Below are 22,832 nucleotides of genomic sequence, written 5' to 3'. Positions count from 1 at the left end.
CAACAACCCCCCGGAAAAGATGTCATGCCCCCAGGCAGGCAGGTCCTCGGAAGTCTAGCCCGACCACTTCTTGCTTCACTTCTGAGGCCTTCAGCAGACCAAGGCCTGCCAGGAAAGGTTGAAAGACCGTGGGGGTTTTGTTGGGTCTCCACGGGAGTGGCCAAGGCCAGAACCCAGCCCAGGGGGAGAAGCTCAGAGAACTGGTGAAGCTGAAAATCCCTGGCTTAACAAACAATTAGAGACAGTTAGGTTTAATCAGCAGCGAGGCCTTGATTTTCCTCCCTTCTCATCTGCTGCGGCCAGTGTTTTGGACTCCACGGGCCAGATGTGGTTTAGCAGTTTATAATTGGTCTCCTCTATTTCCGAGATGAGAGAGAGAGAATGGGAGAGGCCACTCACACTCATGCGAGATGCCCTAGTGATCACACTTCCATGGGTGAGCCACACACTCACCTATACCAAAGATCAGAAGACCTGGGTTCATCTTTTGTACTTTAAAAAAAAAATAGTACCAGCTTGGCCATCAGAATGGGCCAGTCCTAGCAACAGCCAATCAAATGTGGTGATTCTGATGTGTCCACTTTTGATACAGTCACGTCTCACAGCCTCGGCAGCATGTAGCCCAGGGTTTATTACCAAGTGGTGTGAGTGAAGGACATCCTCGATGGTGAGATACAAGGATGCGTTGAGGTGTGGGAAAGACTCAGGATGCAATGAGGGTCCAAAGTGGACAGAGACTCAGAGAGAGATGAGAGTAGATGTGCTGGGCAGTACTTTCAAAATCGTAACCACAAAGCTGCAAGTGTGACTGTATAGGAACACAGGGAGAGTTACATGAGATAATGGTTATGTAGACATGGTGAAATCTTTGTAAAATAGCAAGCCCTGTGTGGTCAGTCTGCATGCACATCATTGTTACATAAACCAGGGTTTCCAGGGGAGTGGGAGAGGAAAGAAAGGACCGAAATAGTGTGTGTGGCTGCTCTGGTCCCCCAGCACGTGCAAGGGCGGGGCAGCCTGGTGGGGCAGAGGTAGGCTTGCTGTGTTTATGAGCCTCAGGTCTGTGGACTCTGCCATCCCGTGACTGCATGTCGGTAAGGGCCACCAGAAGCCATCCAATATAGCTCTGGTCCAGAGCCACACACCTGTTTTGAGCCAAGGAACGTCTGACCTCAGGTCTGAGTGATGGTGTCCCTGCGTGGAGGGGGAGAAGTTTAGCTGTGAGCCACAAACTCAGGCAGGGCGATCTCCTTGTCTTCTGCTCACTGAGGACCCCTCCTCTCCCTGAGCCCCCTCCACTCATCCTCACTGGCCCTCACCCTCTTGTGAACATTTTCCCACCTGGATTTCCTGCCCGGCACGGAGCCCTCTTTCCCTCACCACCCCTCACATTAAGCACCCCTCCCCTTACTGAGACCCTTCTCCTATCTGGTTCCTGGGCCCCCTGAGTCTTGCCCCCCCCCCATGGAGCCTGCATTCCTTCACTGAACCCTGACTCCTCCAGAAGCTAGACTCCCCTTTTTGCCCCTTCTCACTGCCCCATCCTCCATCTGGAGCATTCATCCCCTCCCACATCAACCATCTGTAGAGTCCCATCGCTGAAGCCCCATTCACTCCGCGGGCCATTCCCACCCGTCCATTGCAAACCCACAGAGCCCAGCCCTGTGGAGCAGAGATGGGTCTTAAGAGGCTCACAGGTGAGGGGGGAAGAGACAATTTCAATCTAGTGTAGTGAATGCGAGAGGGAACCAGGGAGGGCCCAGAGGGAGTGACTTCTTGGTTGTGATTCTAGAGATGAGTAGGCGATCTCCAGGCTGGGGGGTGAGGGGTGGAGGTAGGGGAGGGCACTTCAGGCAGGAGACCAGCGTGTCTAAAGGTGAGAAGTTTGGACAAGGCACAGATGATGCAGGAAATGGGAAATAGCCAGGAGTAGCTGGAGAAATAGGGGGTCCTGGGGTTTTCACAGAAGCAGCTCTGCTCATTCTGTTTTCTATGTGGAGGTCCTTTTCTACTGAAAAGAAAGGTTGTGCTGCTAAAACAAAATGCCTAACGCCCACTAGGGCAGAGCAAGGAAAGCTGCCTGGGGCTGAGGGAGCCTTCCTGGGGGCAATGCCACAGACGTGCGCAGAGGTCAGATGGTGGCACTTGGTCCCCACCAGGTACCAAATTTGCCCTTAACCTGACTTGCACTCTGAGTAATGAGGAGCCACTGAGAGGGTCAGGCTAGCGGTGTGGTCCTGCTGCAGGAGTGGGTGAGGGGAGGTGGCTCAAGGTGGAAGGCAAACAGGCCCTATTTGGGTGCAGATGAGGAAAAAGCACAGGTCTAAACCAAGCTCACGGTTGAATTAGAGAATGCCAGGTCTTCCCAGGGGGATGTGCCCAGTGCACCAGGGCACCAGGGCACCAGGAATGGACACATCTCCTGGGATAGCTTGTAGCCTGAGAAGGGCCCTTCCCTACCCACCACTCCCACCTCAGCCTCCTCAGTGAGGCCCTGGTTGCTGTCACCCCCGCACCCCACCCTCACCCCCAGCCACATCACTCAGGGCTCTCTCATTGAATCTCATTCCTCTAAGGCTAGAAACCACCCCAAGATCAAGATCAACCCTCTTCTGGGTCATGGAGAGTTCCTCTCCCTCTATCTCTGACCCTCACTCAACCTCCTAATCCTATCCAGTCCCACTCCCACACTTTACTGAACACTCAGTGAGCACCTCTGTGCACCCCCCTCCCTGAGCCTCTGTCTCACTCACCGAATCCTCAGCCCTACGTTCGTGGGGAGTCCTATCTCTTTGTGAAGCCTCACCCCTTACTGGGCTCCCATTCAGAAACAAGACAGGCTCCACCCTCCAAAGATCCTTCTGGTGAGAGAAAAAGACATGTTAGCAGACAGTAACAACACAAGGTGATGTCTACCGTGATGGATTCAAGTACTGGGGCTAGGGAACACAGCGGAATACTCCATCCAGATTTTACAGAGTGGTAAGATTGGGGGAGACTTCCTGGAGGAGGTGACTTTTGTTCTGAGGCTTGAAAGAGGCTCGAGAGGAGGCAGAGGGTGTGCCAGGCAGAAGGGCCAACTGGAGCAAAGGCCCAGAGGCCTGAAGTAGTGTGATGTGCTCAGAGAAAAAAACATAGTTCCATATTGCTTAGAGGTAGTGTCAAGAGGTGGGGTGGGTGAGATCAGCTCAGGGAAGCTTTTTAGGCCAGGTGGAAGATCTGGGTCTTAATTCTGCAGCCAATAGGGAGTTATTGATGGGTTTTAGGCAGGGGCGGTGACACCATCAGAAGTTTGGTTTTAGAAAGACGTCAAGATGAGAAAGTTGGGGGCCTGGACAAAGTGAAGCCCTGGGGAGGAGACACTGTGGCCAGAAGCATTCTTCAGTGGGGTGGGGGCTGGGCCACGCTGCGGCAAGGATGGAGGAGGGGAAGCAGCAAGGGAAAGGCCTTGCCTTCCTGGCTCAGTGCAAGGGGCTCCGCTGAGTGCTTGGGAGCTCGGGAGCAGAGAGAGTAGCGAGCGGGTGGGAAGGGCAGAGCTGTGGAAGGGGGTTTTGTGAAGAAGTTAGAAGGAGTCTCCATCATCTCTCTGAGTGCCCTCCCCAGCCCTGAGCCCACCCAGCCTCCTCAGCCAGGCTTCAGCCCTCCAAGGCTGCCTCCCTCGCACGCCACCCTCCAATCACAGGCACAGAAGCCAGAGGGAGCATTTCAAATTGGGAATCCCACCATGCCCTTCTGAGCTCCCTTTCCTTGCCAACAGAATAAAGCCCTATTTTCTATTCTATGGACAAGCTAGGATGTTTGGTGCCTCACAGCCTTTGCACAGGCTGTTTCTTTTGTCTGCACACCCTCTTCACCTAGCCTGCTGGGTAAAGGAGCACCCTCCACCTCTCCCCCATTCCCCTCAGTGTGCAGCCAGCCCGAGGTGGGCATTAGTTGCCATACCTCCACATCCCCAGCTCCTAGCAAGTCTGGACATGCGTTAGTTGTGCAGTGAACATCTGTGGAATGAATGAGCCTCGATTTCTCCCTTTGAATCACTATGTAACCTCTGCCCAGACCCAGGATCTTCCTTGGACACCACCCACACACAGCACAAAGCCCCCCTCCCCTCTGGCTCCCCGTCCCCTTACGGCTCATCTGTTTGCCTCTGTGAGCTGAGAACACCCTTTGGTTCCCATCTCCCTTGATAAGCATCCCTTTCCTCATTGAACTGTCCCTGCCCATCACTGAGCCCCTCTCCTCCTTGCGGAGCACCTCTCCCCCCTCCTGAGTCCCCAGACCTCATGGAACTCAGTCCCTGGTCCCATGTTCCTGACCCCAGCCTCAAGCCTCGGGGCAGTATCTGTATCTTGACCCTCCCGTATCCTTGGGTCTTCACATCAGCACTTCCCGTGCCTTTCTTTGTCTTGGGATCACACTCCTGCTCCCAGCTGGTCTCTCCTTTCCATCTCTTTCTATGGCCTCTGACCCTCTCTGTCCCTCTCCTCACTTTACCCCCGACCTCCATCCTCCCCACTGACTCTTCAGCGTCCCCGGGGTTTGGCCTGCATCCCACCACTCCACCAAAACTGCCCTTCTTAAGGTCACCCAGTCCCCTCTAGTGCACATGTCATAGATTTGCCCAGAGCTCCCAGGCTTTGGTCTCCTCCCAGCCCTGGTCCTTGCAGACCTCTCCTTTTCCCACTCAGCTTCCATCCACTCTTTATCTCTCAATGTCCTCCCGCCTCTCCAGCGATTCCTTCTCAGCCTCTTTCCCAGCCCCTTCCTCTGCTTGTCTGCTGAATGCGAGGGCCGCCCAGGCCTCCATTCTTGGTCCTCTTCTCAAGCTGCACAGCTCCTTCCCTGGGGATGTCTTCCACTCCCAGGGAGTGAACCACCAACGACAGCTCCCAGGACGGATCACTGGTTTCTCTCCCCTTCTCCACAGCCAGTGTCTTGAATGTGAGGCTCTCCTTCCTCACCTTCCTTTACTCCTCCACCACCGCCCTCCGCTCTCCACCCCCAACCAGGGCACCATGACATCTCCACGGCATTTGGCTTTGGACCCCTCCCTCCTCCCTGGAGTGTCCTCTTCCCTTGGCTTCTGTGATACCACATGCCTGTGAATATCCCCTACCTGTCTGGTGGCTCCTTCTTGGCCCCCTTTTTCTGTCCTTCTCTTAAATGTCAAATTACTCTTCTTACCATCTATGCCCACTCTCCCAGCCATCTCATGGCCCTCCAAGCCTTTGATGACAGTTTCATATTAAGAACTCCATGTCTCAATCTCCAGCCAAAATATGTCTCGAGTTCCAGACCCACACATTCAGCTGCTAAATAGACACTTTCCCCTGGGCATCCCACGGGACCCACAAACCCAACACATGCAAAACTTAGAGCTCATCATTAACCCCACCCACATCTGCTCCTCCTCCTCCGGTCCCTCTCTCTCTCTCTTTCTTGATTAAAAGCCGACAGCTACTCCCTCACCCAAGCCCAACACCTGGGCGTTGTCCTCGACACATGCGTTCCCTGGGGCCCTCACTTCCACGTCCAGTCCATCACCTCATCTTCTTGATGCTACAGCCTGAATATCTTCCCTGTGTCTACTCCTTTCCATCCTCTTGGTTCAGCTCCTTCTCTTTGAACCCGGGAGTCCTCCTGCCTCCAGTTTCGCCCTCCCTGCAATCCGTTCTCCCCACTGCAGAGTGATCGCTCTAAAACGGAATCCTGGCCAGGTCTCCTGTTTTAAAACCCCCAAGGATTTCTCATTGCCTTTAGGATAGTGTCCGCCCTCCTCTAGATGGATTCAAGGCCCCTCCTTCCCTGGCCCCTGCTTCCTTCTCCACTCACTCCACTGAAATTACTGAGCTCACTTCAGATCCGCCACGTGCCTCACTTTGTCTCGCTTGTCATTGATAGCACCGAAGGGAAACACACACAGAGATTTGTTGCTGGTTGAGTGGGAGGCAGGGAGCAGGCTTGTGAGAAGGCCTTTTGCAAATCTGTCCTTAAGAGAAGTGATAGGAAGGAATAAATGAGTATGAGAATGCAACAGTAGAGGCCTGCGAGGGGGGGCACCTGGATGACTTTGGTTGTTGAAACAAAGGGAAGAACCTAGAGGGAGAATTCATTCCAACAATAGGTTAAGTAGCAAACCCAATCCAATGGTACATTAAAGGATCACACACATGATCAGGTGGGATTTGTCCCAGGGATACAAGGATTTTTCAATATCCACAAATCAATCAATGTGATGGCACCACAGTAATAAACCGAAGAATAAAAACCGTAGGATCGTCTCAATAGATGCAGAAAAAACTTTTGATAAACTCCAACAGTGAATGAAGCAAAAACCTTGGGTAATAGACTAGTAAATCTCTTTGAAGTGGAAGTGGCACCTGGACTCTACAGTGGCTTCTTAATTTGTGATACAGCTGAGCGAAGGCCCGAAGTAGGAAATTAATCCCCCAGGCACCATCCAAATTAAGAATTAAACATTATCAACAGTGAAAAAAAAAAAATCCCCCAGGGACCTCCCTTATACCATCAACACAACATTTGGAGTCTTTATTTTGCTTATAATTACCATTTTAAAATTCAGTGATTAATTAAATGGTAATATTGACTCTATATAAATAAATCCTCTATTTAAAAAAAAGTCAGTCTGGCCATCCTTTCAGTTTCCATGTCACCCTGTATTGTCCTACCCCTGGCCTTCATAAGCTTTGTTCCCTCTGCCTGAGACACATACTGGCTATGAAGCCTTTGTTCAAGAAATTCAACCTCTCCATTTCCTCATTTGTGAAAAAGAGGGCTAAAAAAAAAATCAGTAGTACCTGCTTCATGGGTGGTAAGGATTAAACGAGTTAATACTTGAAAAGCACGAGAGCAGTGCCCACCACAGAATAAGTGACAGTAACAAGCTGCCGTGATTGTGACTATGACGTCGCTTTTGTCGTTGTCACTTGTTATTCCCCTCGTCTCTTCTGCTCGCCTTTGTTTTACTCGTTCTCCTGTCCTGAAATCAGGGATCCTTCCTGGAGCAGGTGCTCCTCTCCGTAGCCCTGCAGATTGGGCACCTTCATCTCCCATTTTTGGTGGTGGGGAGGGAGACCCACAAGATGCATGTTGCGCCCAGGGTCCCAGGCTGGCTGTTCAGCTCCAGGTCCAGCCGACTCTGAAGCCTGAGCTCTGGGTCCTCTCTGCTGCACGCTCTCCTGTCTTCTCTATTCTGATTCCCTCAGCTCTCTGCCTCCAGCTTGTCTCTACAGCTCCTTGCTGTCTGGTCCCTCTTTAGTGACTGGTCCCACTCCTCCCCTATGCCAGAACCCTGGGAAGCCACCCAGGCTCCTCCACCTCAGATTGGTCACAATGGCCATACTGACTGCATTCCTTAAGCATCTCTCAAATCGTTTTCTTTCTATCACCACTGAACAGAACTTGGTTTAAGACTTTCTCACCTGGATAATCAGGTCAGCTGAACGTCCCAAATGGTCCTTCAGTCTTTGTCTCTCCCCAGGCTGCAGAGGAATCTTTCCAACATATGAATCAGATCAGGTCTTGCTCCTGATTAAAACTTGCCAATGACTCCCTGTTTTCTAATCAGCTCTGAGAAAGGTCTCCCCCAAACCCTGCAAAACCAGAATGTCTGGTAAATGCAGCTCACTCTGTCCCCCTCTTAGAGAGTCACTCTAAGTCCCAGGAGCATAATGGAGACTGCAAAAAGCCCCGCAGGAAAGAATCCTGGTTTAGACTTGTTGGACCTGGTAGTTGTCAGTCTTCCCTGATACAGTGGCCTTTTCTCCACATCCTCCTATGAACATTTAGGGGAATCATGTTCCAAGGAATACTCTTTGGGAAATGCTGCCTGGCAGGATCACGTTCAAGTTCATTGGCATGATATTAAAGGCCTTTCAAGATAGGACACTTTATCTTTCACGGCTCCCCTACCCCACCTCTCCCATACCCCAAATTACCCGCAATTCCTTCAACATTTTATACCTCTTTCTTCTAGAGGGCCTTTGTCTCTACTTCCTAATGGACATATCTCTACTCTTTCTTCAAGAGTTGGCCCAAACGGCACCTCCCCTGTGACTCCTCCCCTCCCTTCTTGCTGGGTCCTGTATTGCTTGGCCTCGCGGCTGCCAGCATGTGCATGTTTACAGGTCTGTCTGCACCACTGAGAGGTCAGTTCGCAGTGGCCAGGCATCTTTGCCTCCCCGTCCCTAGCGCTCACACTGCATGTGGTACCTGGGAGGGGCTGAGTGAGTGTTGGTTGAACAAGTGAAAGAGGAAATGAGATTAAAGGTCTGAGACTCGAGGCTGGGGCTGGAGACAACACTGGCTCAAAGGATGGTTCCAACCTCCATGCCTTTGACATCTTAGACCAGATCATTGTGGTGGGAGCTGCCCCCACGCATTGTAGGAGGTTTAGCGGCATCGCTGGCCTCTAACCCCCAGATGCCACTGAAAAGCCCCTACTCTAGTGTGACAATTGAAATGTCTCTAGACTTTGCCGAATGTCCCTTGGGGAGCAGACTCATCTCTGGTTGGGACCACTGTTCTAGACGTAGGTTATTCCAGTTGTCTTCTGTCTCTGGGCAGGTGGCTGTTCCTCGGTTAGTTTAACCCATTATCCTTCTTGTCCTTAAAACGTTCTCAAGGACTAAAAGCCCTCCTTCTATACCTGAGCCTGAGCTTTCCTTCCTCCGGGGATGTGCAGGTGTAAATTCCAGGAAGGGTGCAGCGTCAGTGGCCTCTCTGGGGATGATGGAGCCAGCCTGGAGGATGAGCTTGTGTGGTGCCTGGAGCTGAGCAGGCATTTAGGGTGGATGGCAGCGCTTGCTGTGCTGTTTCCCTTGAAAGCGGATACTGGGGAGGTTCATAAAGCAGCCTTGCCAAGAGCTGCCTGCCTGGTCTGTGCTTTCTGAGAAGCACATTCATTCTGTAGGCTGAAACTCCGGTCTACTCACTTCCGATCCTCGTGGGGGCCTGGGAAAGACAGGGGTCTCTCCTCTGGCTGCCTCTCACCCTCGCTCCATCCTTCCAGTCAGCACCGAGGGGAGCCAAGCCTGTGCCAAAGGCTGTGAGCTCTGTTCGGAGGTCAACGGCTGTCTTAAGTGCTCGCCCAAGCTGTTCATCCTGCTGGAGAGGAACGACATCCGCCAGGTGGGCGTCTGCTTGCCATCCTGCCCACCTGGATACTTCGATGCCCGCAACCCCGACATGAACAAGTGCATCAGTGAGTGTGGGCAGGGCTGGAGAGGGGTGCCGGAGGCTATGGACTCAGGGGGAGGGGGCTTTGAATTGCTGACAGCCTGCAAGAGGAGTAGAGGGGACAGAGAGGCGGGGAGTCCCTGATTCACATATCCAGCTGCCGGGCAACCCCAGACAGCCCACCCACATTTCAAACCTCTATCATCACTGCATCTCCTGCCTCCAGACCTGTACCCACCTGTATTCCCACAGGTCACTCTTATTAGTGTCCCAACCCACCACCCATTCACAGACCTGAGAGCCAACCTCTCATTCATGCCCCACCCACCATCCATCCAATAACCAAACTGTGCCTCTTACATCTCCTTTCTATCCTCATTGCCTTTGTCTTATCCAGGCTCCCATCACCTCTCTCCTGGACCATTGCAATAGTCTCATTGGTCCCCCAACCCTCATTTGGTTCCCATCAACCCTCCCTCCTCACTGCAGCCAGAAGGATGCTTCTGAGAAACACAGTCTATCCAGTCACACTTCTTAAAAATCATAGCTGGCTCCACTGACTGCAGGGAAACTCAAGCCCCAGCCAGCCTTCTCTCTGCACCCTTCTCCCTCCATCTCCCGACTCTGCTCTGTGCTCTCACACCAATTATAGTCCCACGTGCTCCAAGCACACGCTGTCACACCTCCATCCCAGGTCAGCTATGACATGCGCACTGAACATGCTTCCGTCAACACTTCCAAAGCCCCTCCCAGTCTGTTCAGCGCCTTGGGGTTTAGAACGCATTTCCAGACCTCCTCTTGGTCGAGCCTCACAATTACCTTTGGAGGGAGACAGACCTAAGTGAGGGGACCCTTTCTGTAGCTGGTAACATCGAGGCCTCAGGGGAAATGACTGACCCAAGATCTGCCAACTTGGGTTCTAATCCCAACTCTGCTGTTTATTCATTGCGTGACCTTGGGCACGTCACAGCCTCTCAAAATCTCATCGTCAGAATGAGGGTGCTCGCTTGTACCCCAGGGGCTGTTGTAAGAGGCATACGTAAGCCCTCTGTCTGGCACACAATAAATGTAGCTGCCATTATTCTTATTTTTGTTTGTATTTTGCCTGCCACCAGACTCAAGAATCAGAAGCCAGGAGGCACAGAGGAGGGTGGGTAAGGGTGGGGAACTTGTGATGATGGAGGTAGGACCCCGGGGCTGCCTCTTGGTCCTCAGGCATTTGGGGTAGGGAGCTCCCAGCTGTGCCAGCTCCTGGGAAACTGGCACCTGGTCTTCACGGGAAGAGGTCAGCTCCACCCATGATCTGGGAGGGGAGAGATTGTGAAAGACCCTGGCCGCTTCCAGCCTAGCCTGGCAACCCACCCTCCCCCCACTTCCCCAGAGGAGGGACAGCTGGCAGGAGGACATCAGGGAGGGACCCAGGAGTCCAACCAAGGTGGTTCCTGGAACTTGGCCTTGCAGAGGCAGAGGAATTTGCCCTGGGATTGCTCCCCTCTCCTCCAGGCAGATTCTTGCTGGCCCGGGCAGGAGGAGGAACAGGATTTGGGGTGTCGTGGATGCCCAGCAGTGGAGGAGACCACATAGCCACTCTTGGGGGTTATTGTATCCCCCAGTTTAGCTCTGATTAGGTGGGCCTCTGGTGTGCCAGGAGATGCTGGCACCCTCCTCTCCTCTGAAACTGGCTCTCCTGGTCCTCCGCTTGGGTTCCAGGGCCTGGGATTGGGTTGGGGTTAGGGTTGGCTGACTGTGGCCAGAGTCCCAGCCTGCCCTGGGAAGAGGCTGCTTTGGCTTCCTCTCCCCCACTCCCTTGCATCCCAAGACTCCTCTGCAGTAATCACAGCTCCAGGCTGCGGTCCTGCCCCTGTGCAGGATGGGTGGGCACCGGGCATGGGGATGAGGGGAGGTGTCCATCCAAGGCTGAACCAGAGGCCCCCAATCTGGCCTTCTCCTCAGAATGCAAGATCGAGCACTGTGAGGCCTGCTTCAGCCACAACTTCTGCACCAAGTGCAAGGAGAACTTGTATCTGCACAAGGGCCGCTGCTATCCCGCCTGTCCCGAGGGCTCGGTGGCCGCCAACGGCACCATGGAGTGCAGCAGCCCTGGTAAGGCGGTAAGGCGTGGCGGGCGCTGCAGCCGAGGGTCCAGGACCCTGGAGAGGGGGCGGGTCGGGTGGCTCTGGCCAGGGAAAGCGTGGGCCAGGCACTGTGCAGAGAAAGCTCACCCACGGCCACCATCTGAGGTTTCTCCCGGGACTTTTCTGCCCTCTGGACTACAGATGCCTATGGCCTGGGGCTGAGGCAGAGAGCAAGTGGGAGAGGCTCCCCTGGGGTACCTGGGGCCAGATGAGGAGATGTGACCCCCTCCTTCTCTTGCCTCTCTCCGTCCTCCCTCCCCTCCTGCCAGCACAATGTGAAATGAGCGAGTGGTCTCTGTGGGGGCCATGCTCCAAGAAGAAGAAGCTCTGTGGCTTCCGGAGGGGCTTGGAGGAGCGGACACGGAGGGTGCTCCAGGCCCCTGGTGGGGACCACACCGTCTGCTCCGACACCAAGGAGACCCGGAGGTGCACTGTGCGGAGGACACCCTGCTCGGAGGGTGAGTTATAGCCTCCGCCTCCCTGGGATCGGGGGTCAGCACAGCCATGGCAGGTCTGAACACCTCTGCTTCCTGTCTATGGCCCAGGAGACGGCCTCAGGCCAGGGCCAGATGGGGAGTCCCCAGCTCAGGTCCCCCATGCTGTGCAACCCGGTGCCAGACAGAGAGCAGTCCCTGCAGCAGCTCTGTATGGTGGGACCAAAAGCTTCTGTGGTTATCTCTTCAGTTTCCCCATTTACTCTGAGCCAGGGGATGTTGGCACTGGAAGAGTCCTCAGAGGTCAGACAGAGGCATGGAAGGGGATGCTAAGACCCAGAGAGATGCAGCGATTTGGCCAAGGTCACACAGCATGCAGTCGGCAGTGATGCAGCAGTGGTGTGTGGTGGAGGAGTTGAGGGCCGTCCTGTCTGTTGGGAGAGCTACAGTGATGACCTGGGAGATGCTCTCAGCCCCTTGGGATCCAAGGTCTGAGGAAGACACAAGGAAGTGGGGGAGGTCTGGTTCATTAAGGGGTGGAGGGTACAGAGGCTCCTGGGACCCCATCTTGGTACCCATGTTGCAGTGGCTGCTGGTCAGAAGAGGCCTTGAGGGGGCCCTACTGCCTAAGGGCAGCATCTCCAGGCCTCCTCCCGCCTCCCCCTGCCCAGGTTCCTCACCACTCTCCTCCTTGGGCCCTTGGTCATGCCCAGGGCCTCCCTGCTGTCAGGACACCCTTTGTTGACTCTTCCTGCTGTTGGGGTTACAGGGCAGAAGAGGAGGAAGGGCGGCCAGGGCCGGCGGGAGAATGCCAACAGGAACCCGGGCCGGAAGGAGAGCAAGGAGGCGGGCGCTGGCGCTCGGAGACGCAAGGGCCAACAACAGCAGCAGCAAGGGACAGTGGGGCCGGTCACCTCTGCGGGGACAACCTAGGGACACTGTTCAGCCTCCAGGCCCATGCAGCAAGAGTCCAGCGCCGCTCTGTGTGATGAGAGCTTTACTGAACTCGAGCACTGGAGGCAGCGCGTCCACACACTCTCCATACATACAGGAACACACAGATACATGCACACAGACCCTGTATCCAAATATGTAACCGACATACATACAAATATGTGTGTGTATGCATGTGCACATGCGTACACACACACACACACACACACACACAATAGAGGCTACTGGAAGATCCTTCTAGCCCTCAGACAACACTGTGTGAGCAGGGCGGGGAGGTGGAGGGGTCATCGCTGCCCAGCAGAGGGCCCAGAGGCATATGCTTGGTTTGTGATTCTCCCAGTGGACGGACGCCTCAGAGACAACATTTTCCAGCATCCAAGCCCAAACTTGGCAGAGTGGAGCCTTCTGGAGGAGCTGATAGGACCAGCCTGGTGTGGCAGACAGGAGCCAAAGCTTTAGACTGTTCCGCATCTCCAGCTGTGTGACTTTATCCTTGGAGAGTTTTGTTACACATCCATGATCCGTATAAGGGCTGCCCTGACTCTGAAAACTGCTTAAAGGTTTATTTCAAATTAAAAACAAAAACCAAATGCCAACAGAAGCCACAGGTACCACATTCCTTTTCAGGGTATGGGGGTTGGTAGAGTACGCATGGGAGCAGAAAGGGACAGGGGTGAATCTCAAGAGACCCCTCCTGGCCTCCTCGACAGAGACCCCTCCTGGCCTCCTCGACAGAGGCTCCAGAGCAGGAAGAAAACTTTGAGGATGTTTAAGGTGGTAACCAGCTTCTGTACATCTTTGTTACTCAGAATGTGGTCTGTGGACCAGCCTCGACATTATCATCAGGTAGCTTGTTAGAAATGAGAACTTCAGGTCCCCCCACCTGATGAACCAGAGTCTGCATTTTAACAAAGTTCCAGGTAACTGGCGTGTTCATTTAAGTTTGAGACGCATTCCTTTAATTACCTCTAAGGATGGAACAAAGATCTCGGCCAGCTTGCAGCAGGAGGGATTGTAGTCAGCTATACAGGGAGACTTTCCATCTGAGAGAAGCAGACTCTAAACTGAAGGGCTACCGTGGCGCTTCTAGGGGGAGGCCATGCTCAGGCTCCCTGAGATGGTTGGTGCAAGTTGGACGTGAAGGCAGAACAGTGGATGTAGTCACCTCTTGTGGCATTCTGAAGTGTCCACTGGCAGCCATCCGTGCACCAAGCTCTGGACTCACATTTAAAAGGGTAAAAAGCCACATTTAAAGAGTAAAAAGAAACAGATGAAGTTAATTTTAAATATATCTTCTATTTAACCAAATATATGCAATGTTGGGTTTACAGAGTTGAGCCAGACAGGAGCCTTGCTCTCATGGAGCTTAGAGGTTGGTGGCGGGACTGGGGTGAATTAAGTAATCCTTCGAATAAATGTATGATTACAAATGAGTGGAGTTAAAGGCAGGCAATCACTGAAACACACACAGCTCTGAAACTAAATAAAACAAAATAAAAGATTCTATCTCTGAGAAGCTCTTCAGAGGAGGTGGTATTCAAGTTAAGATCTAAAGGATGAATAGAAGGAGTTAACACAAAGAGGAGGAATGAAGTTCTAAACCAGTGCTGGCCAATAGAAATACAGTATGAGCCACTAATCTTATTTAAAATTTTCTTAGAGGGAGGATACAGCTCTGTGACAGAGTGCCTGTTTAGCATGCATGAGGTCCTGGGCTCAATCCTCAGTACCCCCATTAAAATTAGTTAATTAATTAATAACTTAATTACCTCCCCTGCCAAAAATTTTTTAAATAAAAAACAAAAAAATTTTTTTCTAGTAGCCACATTTGAATAGTAAAAAGACACAGATGAAGTTAATTTTAATTATGTCTTTTATTTAACCAAATATATGCAAAATATTATCTATTAACATAATCAATATAAAAATTATTAATGAGATCTTTTATATTCTTTTTTAAACTGTCTTCAACATTCGGTGTGTATATTTACACTTACAGCATATCTTAATTCAGACACTAAATTTTCGCCAGAAATACTTGATCAGTATTTAGATTTAATAAAAATTCAAAAGTAGATTCAAAAATTGAAAAATAGATTCACACACCCAAGCTGTTTAAAGAGTAGTTAAGTTTTCTGATAACTGAATTGAACTGTTTCAAGTTTTTGATTTAATTCATTGAAATTAAATAGCATTAACAATTCGGTTCTTCAGTTGTACTAGCCATGTGTCAAGTGCTCACTAGCCATACATGACTAGTGGCTACTGTATTGGACAGCATAATCCTACATAGAGGACGAAGCACATGCAAGTGTCCTGTGGCAGAAAAGAGCTTGGTGTTCAATGAAATGAAAGAAGGCCAGTAGAGCTGGAAGGCCTGGAGAGCAAGGGAGGTGAGATGATCCCAGAAAAGTTGCTTAGAGTTAGGTCTTTATTCTCAGAGCCAAGGGAGGCTGAAGAATTTTAGGCAGCAGGCCAACATGATCAGATTTGCAAAATCTGTTGGCTGTAGTATAGAAAACAGATGGTTGGGAAACTGCTCAGGAGGCTGTTGCTGTCATCCAGGTGAGAAATGTTGAAGACTTGGATGAGGATGGTGACAGTGGAAATGGAGAGAAGAAGACAAAGCCAAAGGAATTTGGAGGATAAAGTTGAAAGAGTTTGGTGATAAAGTAGATGTGGATGAGGGGAGAAAGGGAGAGGGAGGTGTCAAGGACAAAGTCCTCATTTTTGGTTCAAAAACCCAGACCAATGATGATGCTGTGTTCTGGGATGGAGAGCCCATGAGGAAGACCAGTTTGGGAGGAGGAGAAAGAACAAAACTTTGGTTTTGACCATGTTGAGTTTGAGATGCCTGTGAGACATCCGGGTAAGGATGGTGGGTAGACATTGTGATAACACAAAGATAGATCTAGAGTGCACAGGGGACGTCTGAACTGGAATGTCAACTGGTGTCAAGAAGATCACTGAGGCTGCAGGTTTGGAAAAGCCCTGGGTGAAAAGGGGGCTCAGACCCAGCTGTCCAGCCCTCCGAGGATAAAGATCAGATATCCTTGGATATGTCAAAGAAGGAGCGGGCAAGAGAAAAACCAGGGGGGCATCACGTCCCAGAAGCCAGCAAGCAGGAGGGGAGATCACGAGGACCAAAGGCTGCTAAGAGACAAGTGAAAGCAAAGCCTGGAAACTGACCATTGGACTTACAGTGTGTGTGCCAGTGGCAGCCTCTGCAAGAGCTGTTTGGAGAGGGCAATGGAGGCAGAATTCAGTACAAATTCTTTTGGGAAGTTTCCCCGAGAAACAGAAAAATAGAACAGGGGCTAGAAAGAGATATGGGGTCAAGAGAGAGTTTTTTTCCTTTTTTTGTTTTTTGTTTTGTTTTGTGTTTTAGGTGGGAAAGACTTGAAAATGTTTAAAACCTGCTGGGAAGGGGTCCAGTTAAGAAGAGGTTGAACACACAGGAGCCGGAAGAGGAACACCAGTAGTGGGAGGCTCTGTGGGAGGGACAGCTCTACAGGAGGAGAGGGTGCTGCCGGTGTGAGAAGCCTGGGAGGTTTGGAAGGTGGGGGAGCTCAGGTGTGTGCATCTGACACACTGTAGGGCTCAACCCACCCGTAGCTCTGAGACCCTACGCTGCCAGTCAGGATCCTGTGTGGTCACAGGCTGCCCACGGCTGCTCCGGCCTCTCCCCAAACTCCTTACTTTGCCTTCTCTCTCTCTTTGTATTTTTTTTTTTTTTTTTTTTTTTTTTTTTTTGCCTTCTTTCTCTGATCCTGGCTCTGTTCTTTGCTGGTCTCTCTGGCCCCATCCTTTGACCATCTCTGATTTGGTCTCTCCACCTTTGCCCCTCCCTGTTTCTCTGACTCTTCCTTCTCTGTCCCTCCCCCCCCCCCTTTTTTAGAGTTTTATTTATTTATTTTATTTTATTTTTTTGCAGGAGGAGGTAATTAGGTTTATTTATTTTTTTACTTTTTCATTGGAGGTACTGGGGATTGAACCTAGGACCTAGTGCATGCTAAGCAGGCACTCTACCATTTGAGCTATACCCTCCCCTCTTCTCTGTCCCTCTTTTTGTCACCATGTCTTTCTCTGTTCCCACCTCCTCAGCCTCTGACCCCATGTGTGTGTGCCATTGTTTCTCTGCTTTTCTGTCTCTGTCTGGATATCGGTCCTCAGTCCCTGCATGTCTTGGCCGTCTCTGGCTCTGATTTGTCCCCATCTCCCAGAACCTCAGGTCCTAGCTGCTAAAAGCATGGCTCCGGATCAGCAACCTCGGCCTCATCTGGGAGCTCGTTAAAAATGCAGATTCTCAGGCCCGTCCCAGACCTAGAAATCTGAATCTGCCTTGTAACAGATTCCCCAGGTAATTCACACACAAGTGAAACATTTCAGAAGCACTGCCTTCAGCTTTCCTCTAAAACAACACGGAAACAAAACCCCAGAATCTCAGAATCAAAGAATAAGCTGGATCCTCCAGTATCTCCTGCATCACCTGGGTGATGCTGAGGCATTCGGCTTCTCTGCATCCCTCCTAAAGCCGCTCCTGATGCTCTAGGCAGCTAAGGGAGGGAAGTAAATAGGGACTTCAGGAGGTCCTGAGTGTTTATATCTGCTGAATTACCGGTAGGAGGGAATTCTCCTGATACTGATACACTGTGCGTCCAGGTGCAATCCCAGTGCATCCTTGCAAACGGCCACACCTGGACCTACCCCTGTCTGTGTCACTCCATCCTTTCAAGACTAACAATGTGTTTTTTTTTTTTTTTTTTTGAGCTGGAGATAGAGTGCGTGTTTTAAGTTGGGGAGCAGTTACCCGCTCGCAGCCTTAGAAGCAGCCCACCTGAGGCCGGAGACCACAAGGATTGATGAGATGTCACACTTTGTGATTCTCCAAGTGAGGGGGTGCTAGAGAGAGGAGTCATGCCAAGATTCCTAATCCTACTCCCAGGTTTAAGCAACAACAGCCCACGATGTGTCTGTGCCTGCTAACTGGCCTCTGTGTCATTTGGAAAATGGTAACTTTTCCTCTACAGGGTAGCAGACGTGCTCAGACTAACACATTTCTGGCCCCTTGACCCAGTACCAGCTCGGGTATGTTTCAGACCAGTCCTCTAGAGAATGCATTTGTTTTCCATGTCAAGATTTCGGGTGATGGGATTGTGTTTTCTGAGTTTGTTTTTTTAAGTGGAGTTTTCTCCCTTCTCTGGTTTGTTTGGTTTGGTTTGGTTTAGAAGACTTGAGAGAGAATTTAGGAAAAGGGTCACCTTCCTGGGCCCTGATGCAAGTCCCTGACACAGGGCCAGGAATCCAGGTGCTGGCTTTTTTTTTTTCCCCCTGACTCCTCCAGCTGTGGTCCAGACTGGATTGAAGCAGACAACAGGTGGCAACCCTGGTGAGAGGTGGTATGGAAGGAGAAAAACAACCAGAGAGAACAGGTTCCATTTGGAAGGATTAAAAGGATTCATTGCAAAGGGGCTGGAGTAGTGCCTGGCTAGTAAAAATGATGTGGAACAAAAGCCTAGTTATAGGGGAGCAAGGAGATCGGAAGATTAGATGCCTCGGGGTTGCTGAGACCGAGCATACCAGAGTTGGGTGCACCTGCTTTGGTGTGGTGTACCTCTTTGCTCTCCCGAGGGAAAGAGCTGACCCAGGGTGAAGAATAAACAGGTTTTTGTCTGGAGCCTTGCTTGGCTTCAGCATCAAATAGACCCTGGGTCAGCCGCCCCGATGGGGATGGTGGGAGAGCAGCTAAGTGTGGGCCTCAACATTTCTCCCCTCCCCTCCCCTCCAAGGCTGCTGGTGAGAAGAGACCCAGGCCAGTGGCTGGAGAAGGTGGCTTGGGTCCTAGCCTCGAGCCTTCCAGAGCTTAAGTAGGAAATTGCGAAATAGGGCTACATTTTGAAAGAGAAAGTATGTGAAATATGGTTCCTCCCTCGCCTGTTCGCTCTCCCAGAGCTCGGTGCAGGGTGGTGGGTGAGATGGATTTCTGGCTGGACTTAGTCCTATGTGGGAAAAAGGGCAGAGCCAACCCCCCTGGGGCCCCTCAGGCCAGGCCACAGCAGCTGCCAGCCTTCGGTTATTGATTATTGTTATTGGGATAGAGTTTTTCCATCTGTGGAGCATCAGCCTGGCCCATGGAGAAGGCCGGCTCCTTCCTCTGGCTGAGTTTCATCTCTCCTGAAAGGGGCTGGCTTCTGAGGGCTCCCTCTGCAACCCAATATGTACCATGGGCTGCTGATTAAATACTTGGAATGTCTTCAGGTTGAGCCAGGCCTGTCCATAAAATGGGAGGCATTTTGGCAGGTCCAAGGCCCCTGGCACCCAGTCTTGGAACTGACCCTGCTGTCTTCTTCTAGGAGCTGGGGTGGGCCTCCCGCCAGCCTGCTTCCCTGGGAAACATCGAAGTGAGTTAAAGTCAACAGTGAGTTCATCTCCAAAAGGAATAAGCCGGCAGCCTTCAGGGCAGGGGAACAGGAGGAGGGGGAACAGGGATTTGGGGCAGGGGAGGGGGTTAAGTGATGATGGAATAGCCAGACCAGATCCAAGGCTGTCAAACAAGCTGGCAGCTCAAGGAACAAAGCAAAATGCTTTCCCAGGCCAGCCCTGGATGGCTCACTTGGCAATGGTGGTGACAGTGAGGGTGTCACAATCCCAGGGACCAGGAGAGATGTCCTCTCAAGGATTGGGAGCTGGAGCAACACATGGACGTGAAAAGAGGCTGGGGCAGTTGAGTTGGTGAATTCATGAGCACCGAATCCACTGGCCCCAGGACTGCCTGATGGGCATGTGCAGAGGGCCACGTGGGCAGTTAAAGTCCATGGTCTCATCTTGGAGGATTCAAACAGGGAGGCCTCAGACGTCAAGGCCATGTGAAGAGCAGGCTCGTGATGGCAGAACCTAGCATTTTAATTGCGACAGTTCATTCATTAGATTCATCTTGGAGGGCTTTACATTTGCGTAATGGTTCCTAATTTGAGCCCATGACTCGCTTCTGTGTGATTCACCACCTGGGGCATGAGCAAGCCACATCCTGAAGGGCATTAGACTGCTCTCTACTCACTTACTCTGACGCACCACGGGGCTGGGGCGCCAAAGGCAGAGCAAAGTCCAAAGTGAGCCACATTCAGGACTGGCCCAAAGCTGGAGCCATCTCTCTTTGGCCACTGAGTGGAACCCTGGCCTCTCTGGCCATCTTTCAAGGGCTGGGCTCTGAGCAGAAGGAGGAGAGCAGTGCCTCCCCGCTTTGGACAGAAAAGCCCAATGATGGCCCATCACCTGCTCACGCCAGTTGAGAGACACAGAAAACCCATCTGGTTCAGACTTCGGATCTACCCCCAGGGCTGGGGTAGTGGCAACAACTGCCTTGAATATATACTTGGCTTTTCTCCCAAGGGCAGGACCATCACTGAGGACTGTGCTTGGTTTCTCTCATGCCCTCCCATTCATTCTCACAAGGTATTTTTTTGTGCGAGGTATTTGCCAACCATGCATATTTACAATTCTTTTCCTGCCACCAAATCAACAAAATGTCCACAGACATTGCATCTCAATTTCTCACCAACACATTCTCTTTGCATTCCCCTGGTTTCCCCACCTCCCATTTCCCTCTTTTTTCTGAAGACCAGCTTTGACATTTCTGCTCTCTCCAGAGCTTTTCCAGCCCCCTCCCACAGCCCTCCTGTATCTTTTTCCTTTCAATGCACAGCCACAGGCCCTTCACAGCCATGGCTTGCTCAGCTCCTCTGCCCCCTGTAATTTCCACCAATTGCATTTGTCTTTTGTTATCATGGGCCGGATGTTTGTTAATGAATGAAAAAAAGCAAATGAATGAAAAGGTCTCGCTTGAACGTGTTTATTTTCATATTATTCCTGGAGATCATAGTTCTGGATCACGCCTGCTCCTTTCTCCTCCTGGGAGGACAAATAAGGCCAGCAGCCAAGTTCATTAGGGCCTGAACCAAAGGCAACCTGACCTTGATATTTTTGTCATCTGGCCACAGCTGGTTGTGACCACCGAGCTTTCCAGAGTCATGGCCCACCACTCACATCCTGCATCCCATCTCCTCTTCTACCCAGAACTACTCAATGGTGCCCAGTTCAAATGAACTTTCAAATGTCAGTGCCTTTGTCCATGCTGTTCCCTCCCCCTAGAATGTGCTTCCCCACACTCTCATCTGGGGATCTATTTATATTTCATACCCACACTGAATTAGTATGTGAAGGTGCTTGTGCTACTGGCCCTTCCGTCTGTGTTTCTATGGACTGTCTATACACCTTTTTCATATCTAAATGTATGTCTCCAGCCGAATGTTAGCTCTTGAGAGCGAGGACTGTGGGATTCCTTCTTCTTCGTCTTTTTTTTTTTTAATTTTTAAAAAATATAGTCACTTACAATGTGTCTATTTCCAATGTACAGCATCATGTTTCAGTCATACATATACATACATATGATTGTTTTCATATTCTTGGGATTCCTTCTTGTACTTCCTGTCCTTCCTCAAGTCTCACAGAGCTGTGGGTGCAGTTGGAGACATACTTATAATAACAATGGCCAACATTTATATAGTATTTACACTCTTCTAAGCCCTTTATTTGCACTGCCTCACTCCATCCTCCCCACAGCCCTATGAGGTGAGTACCTTTGTTATGCCCATTTGACAGATGAGGAAACTGAGGCAAGAAGAGGTGAAGGGATGTGAGCAGGGATGCACAGCTAATAAATAGTGGAGCCAGGATTTGAACTCAGGGAGTCTGGCTGTGCTACCACCTAGCTGTGTGAAAATTCACATTTTGCACGTCCTTTTCCCCACCTGTGTACCATGATACCCAGCCCATTCAGGTCTTGCTCCTTTATCAGGAAGAGGAGGGAGAGCCAGAGGATGGACCACATGTGCTCATCATTAACGCCATAGGGTCCTCCCGGGCATCCACCAGACCCTGCCTCTCCCCTCCAGACCCTCATCAGCGCCCACTGCTATGAAGCTGCTCAAGACCACTTTGCCACCGGGTGACTGCCAGCACGTGAACCAGCCTTGGGCCCTGGGGGGCTGCCTTGGGACACGCCCGGAGCTGCCCACCCTGGGTGCAGACCTTGAAGATCCAGATGCACCTAAAATCTCGCTGGGTGAAGTAGAGAGCCTCTCTCCCCTACATGTGTGGTGCTTTGTCTCAAGATCACCAAAGCCGGTCTCACAAAGACTCTGGACAAAGAGGCTTTTGGATTTCTGCCTGAAGCCCCCTTCTCCTTTGAGCTCAGAAAAAAACTCCTGGGGCTGAAAGACACTGACAGGCCAGTGTCACTCTTCCCGAACCCCCTTTTCTCTTCCACATGGGCTCCTTCTGCCCCCTTCCCCATGATATGTAAACCTCCTCAGAGAGCCCCCTGCTGGCCCACTAAAGCATCAGCTACTCTCCGATGTATAGGGAACCCCCTCATCTTCCCCAGGGTAGAAAAAAAAGAACTGCACCTCCATGCTGGGACAGGGAAATTTCACTCTCAGAGGGCAATGGTGACTGACAGTCAGCTCTAGTCACTTACACCCCTTTTCAATGAGCAGAACTCCCACCAGAGCCCCAGGAAGGGGTCATCGACAAGCTTTTTTTTCTGTAAAGGGTCATGTAGTAAATATTTTAGGCTTTGCAGGGCAGCTGTTCATCTCTGCCTTTGTAGTGCAATAGCAGTTGTAGACCAAACAGGGTGGCTGTGTTCCAATAAAACTTTATTTATGAACTCTGAAATTTGCATTTCTTATCAGCTTCATGTGTCACAACATAGTATCCTTATTTTTTTTTCAACTATTTAAAAATGTGAAGACCATTCTTAGCTCATGAGCCCTATAAAAATAGGTGGCTGGTGGGATTTGGCAGGAGGGCTGAAGTTTGCTTACCCCTGCCCTCGGAGATAAGCTACTCGGTTTATGCCTGGTACCCTGGTGAGGTAAGGGTGGTGGCGGGGTAACACAGCAGAAACCTGAGTCCCCAGGTCCTGAGCACAGTGGCCAAACATCCTAGGGATATGCCCAAATCTGGCTGGAAGCAAAACTGACATCTCTAAAGTCTCCCAAATAGACATTTAAAGCATCTGGAAGATTCTTCCAACCTAGTTACAGAGTGA

General features: G+C 51.2%; 1 protein-coding gene across 2 annotated transcripts in view; it reads left to right on the top strand.

Annotated features, from left to right (window-relative positions):
- RSPO1 (R-spondin 1) overlaps nucleotides 1–22,456 on the top strand; it is a 28,849-nt gene extending 6,393 nt beyond the window's left edge. Inside the window, exons 3-6 of one of the 2 annotated variants that reach the window (XM_032495994.1) lie at nucleotides 9,032–9,223; nucleotides 11,152–11,301; nucleotides 11,603–11,791; nucleotides 21,549–22,456. In XM_032495994.1, the coding sequence (XP_032351885.1) occupies nucleotides 9,032–9,223; nucleotides 11,152–11,301; nucleotides 11,603–11,791; nucleotides 21,549–21,622 (605 nt within the window). In that variant the 3' untranslated portion in view covers nucleotides 21,623–22,456. Of the gene's footprint in view, nucleotides 1–9,031; nucleotides 9,224–11,151; nucleotides 11,302–11,602; nucleotides 11,792–12,536; nucleotides 13,318–21,548 lie in introns of those variants that run through there. The other variant, XM_032495993.1, reaches the window with a different exon arrangement.
- The last annotated feature ends 376 nt before the right edge of the window (nucleotides 22,457–22,832 follow it).

This window comes from Camelus ferus, chromosome 13 (assembly GCF_009834535.1).
Source record: "Camelus ferus isolate YT-003-E chromosome 13, BCGSAC_Cfer_1.0, whole genome shotgun sequence".
In the NCBI taxonomy this organism is placed as follows: Eukaryota; Metazoa; Chordata; class Mammalia; order Artiodactyla; family Camelidae; genus Camelus; species Camelus ferus.
Note: the sequence above shows the minus strand (reverse complement) of the source record. Positions and strands in the feature narration are given on the sequence as shown.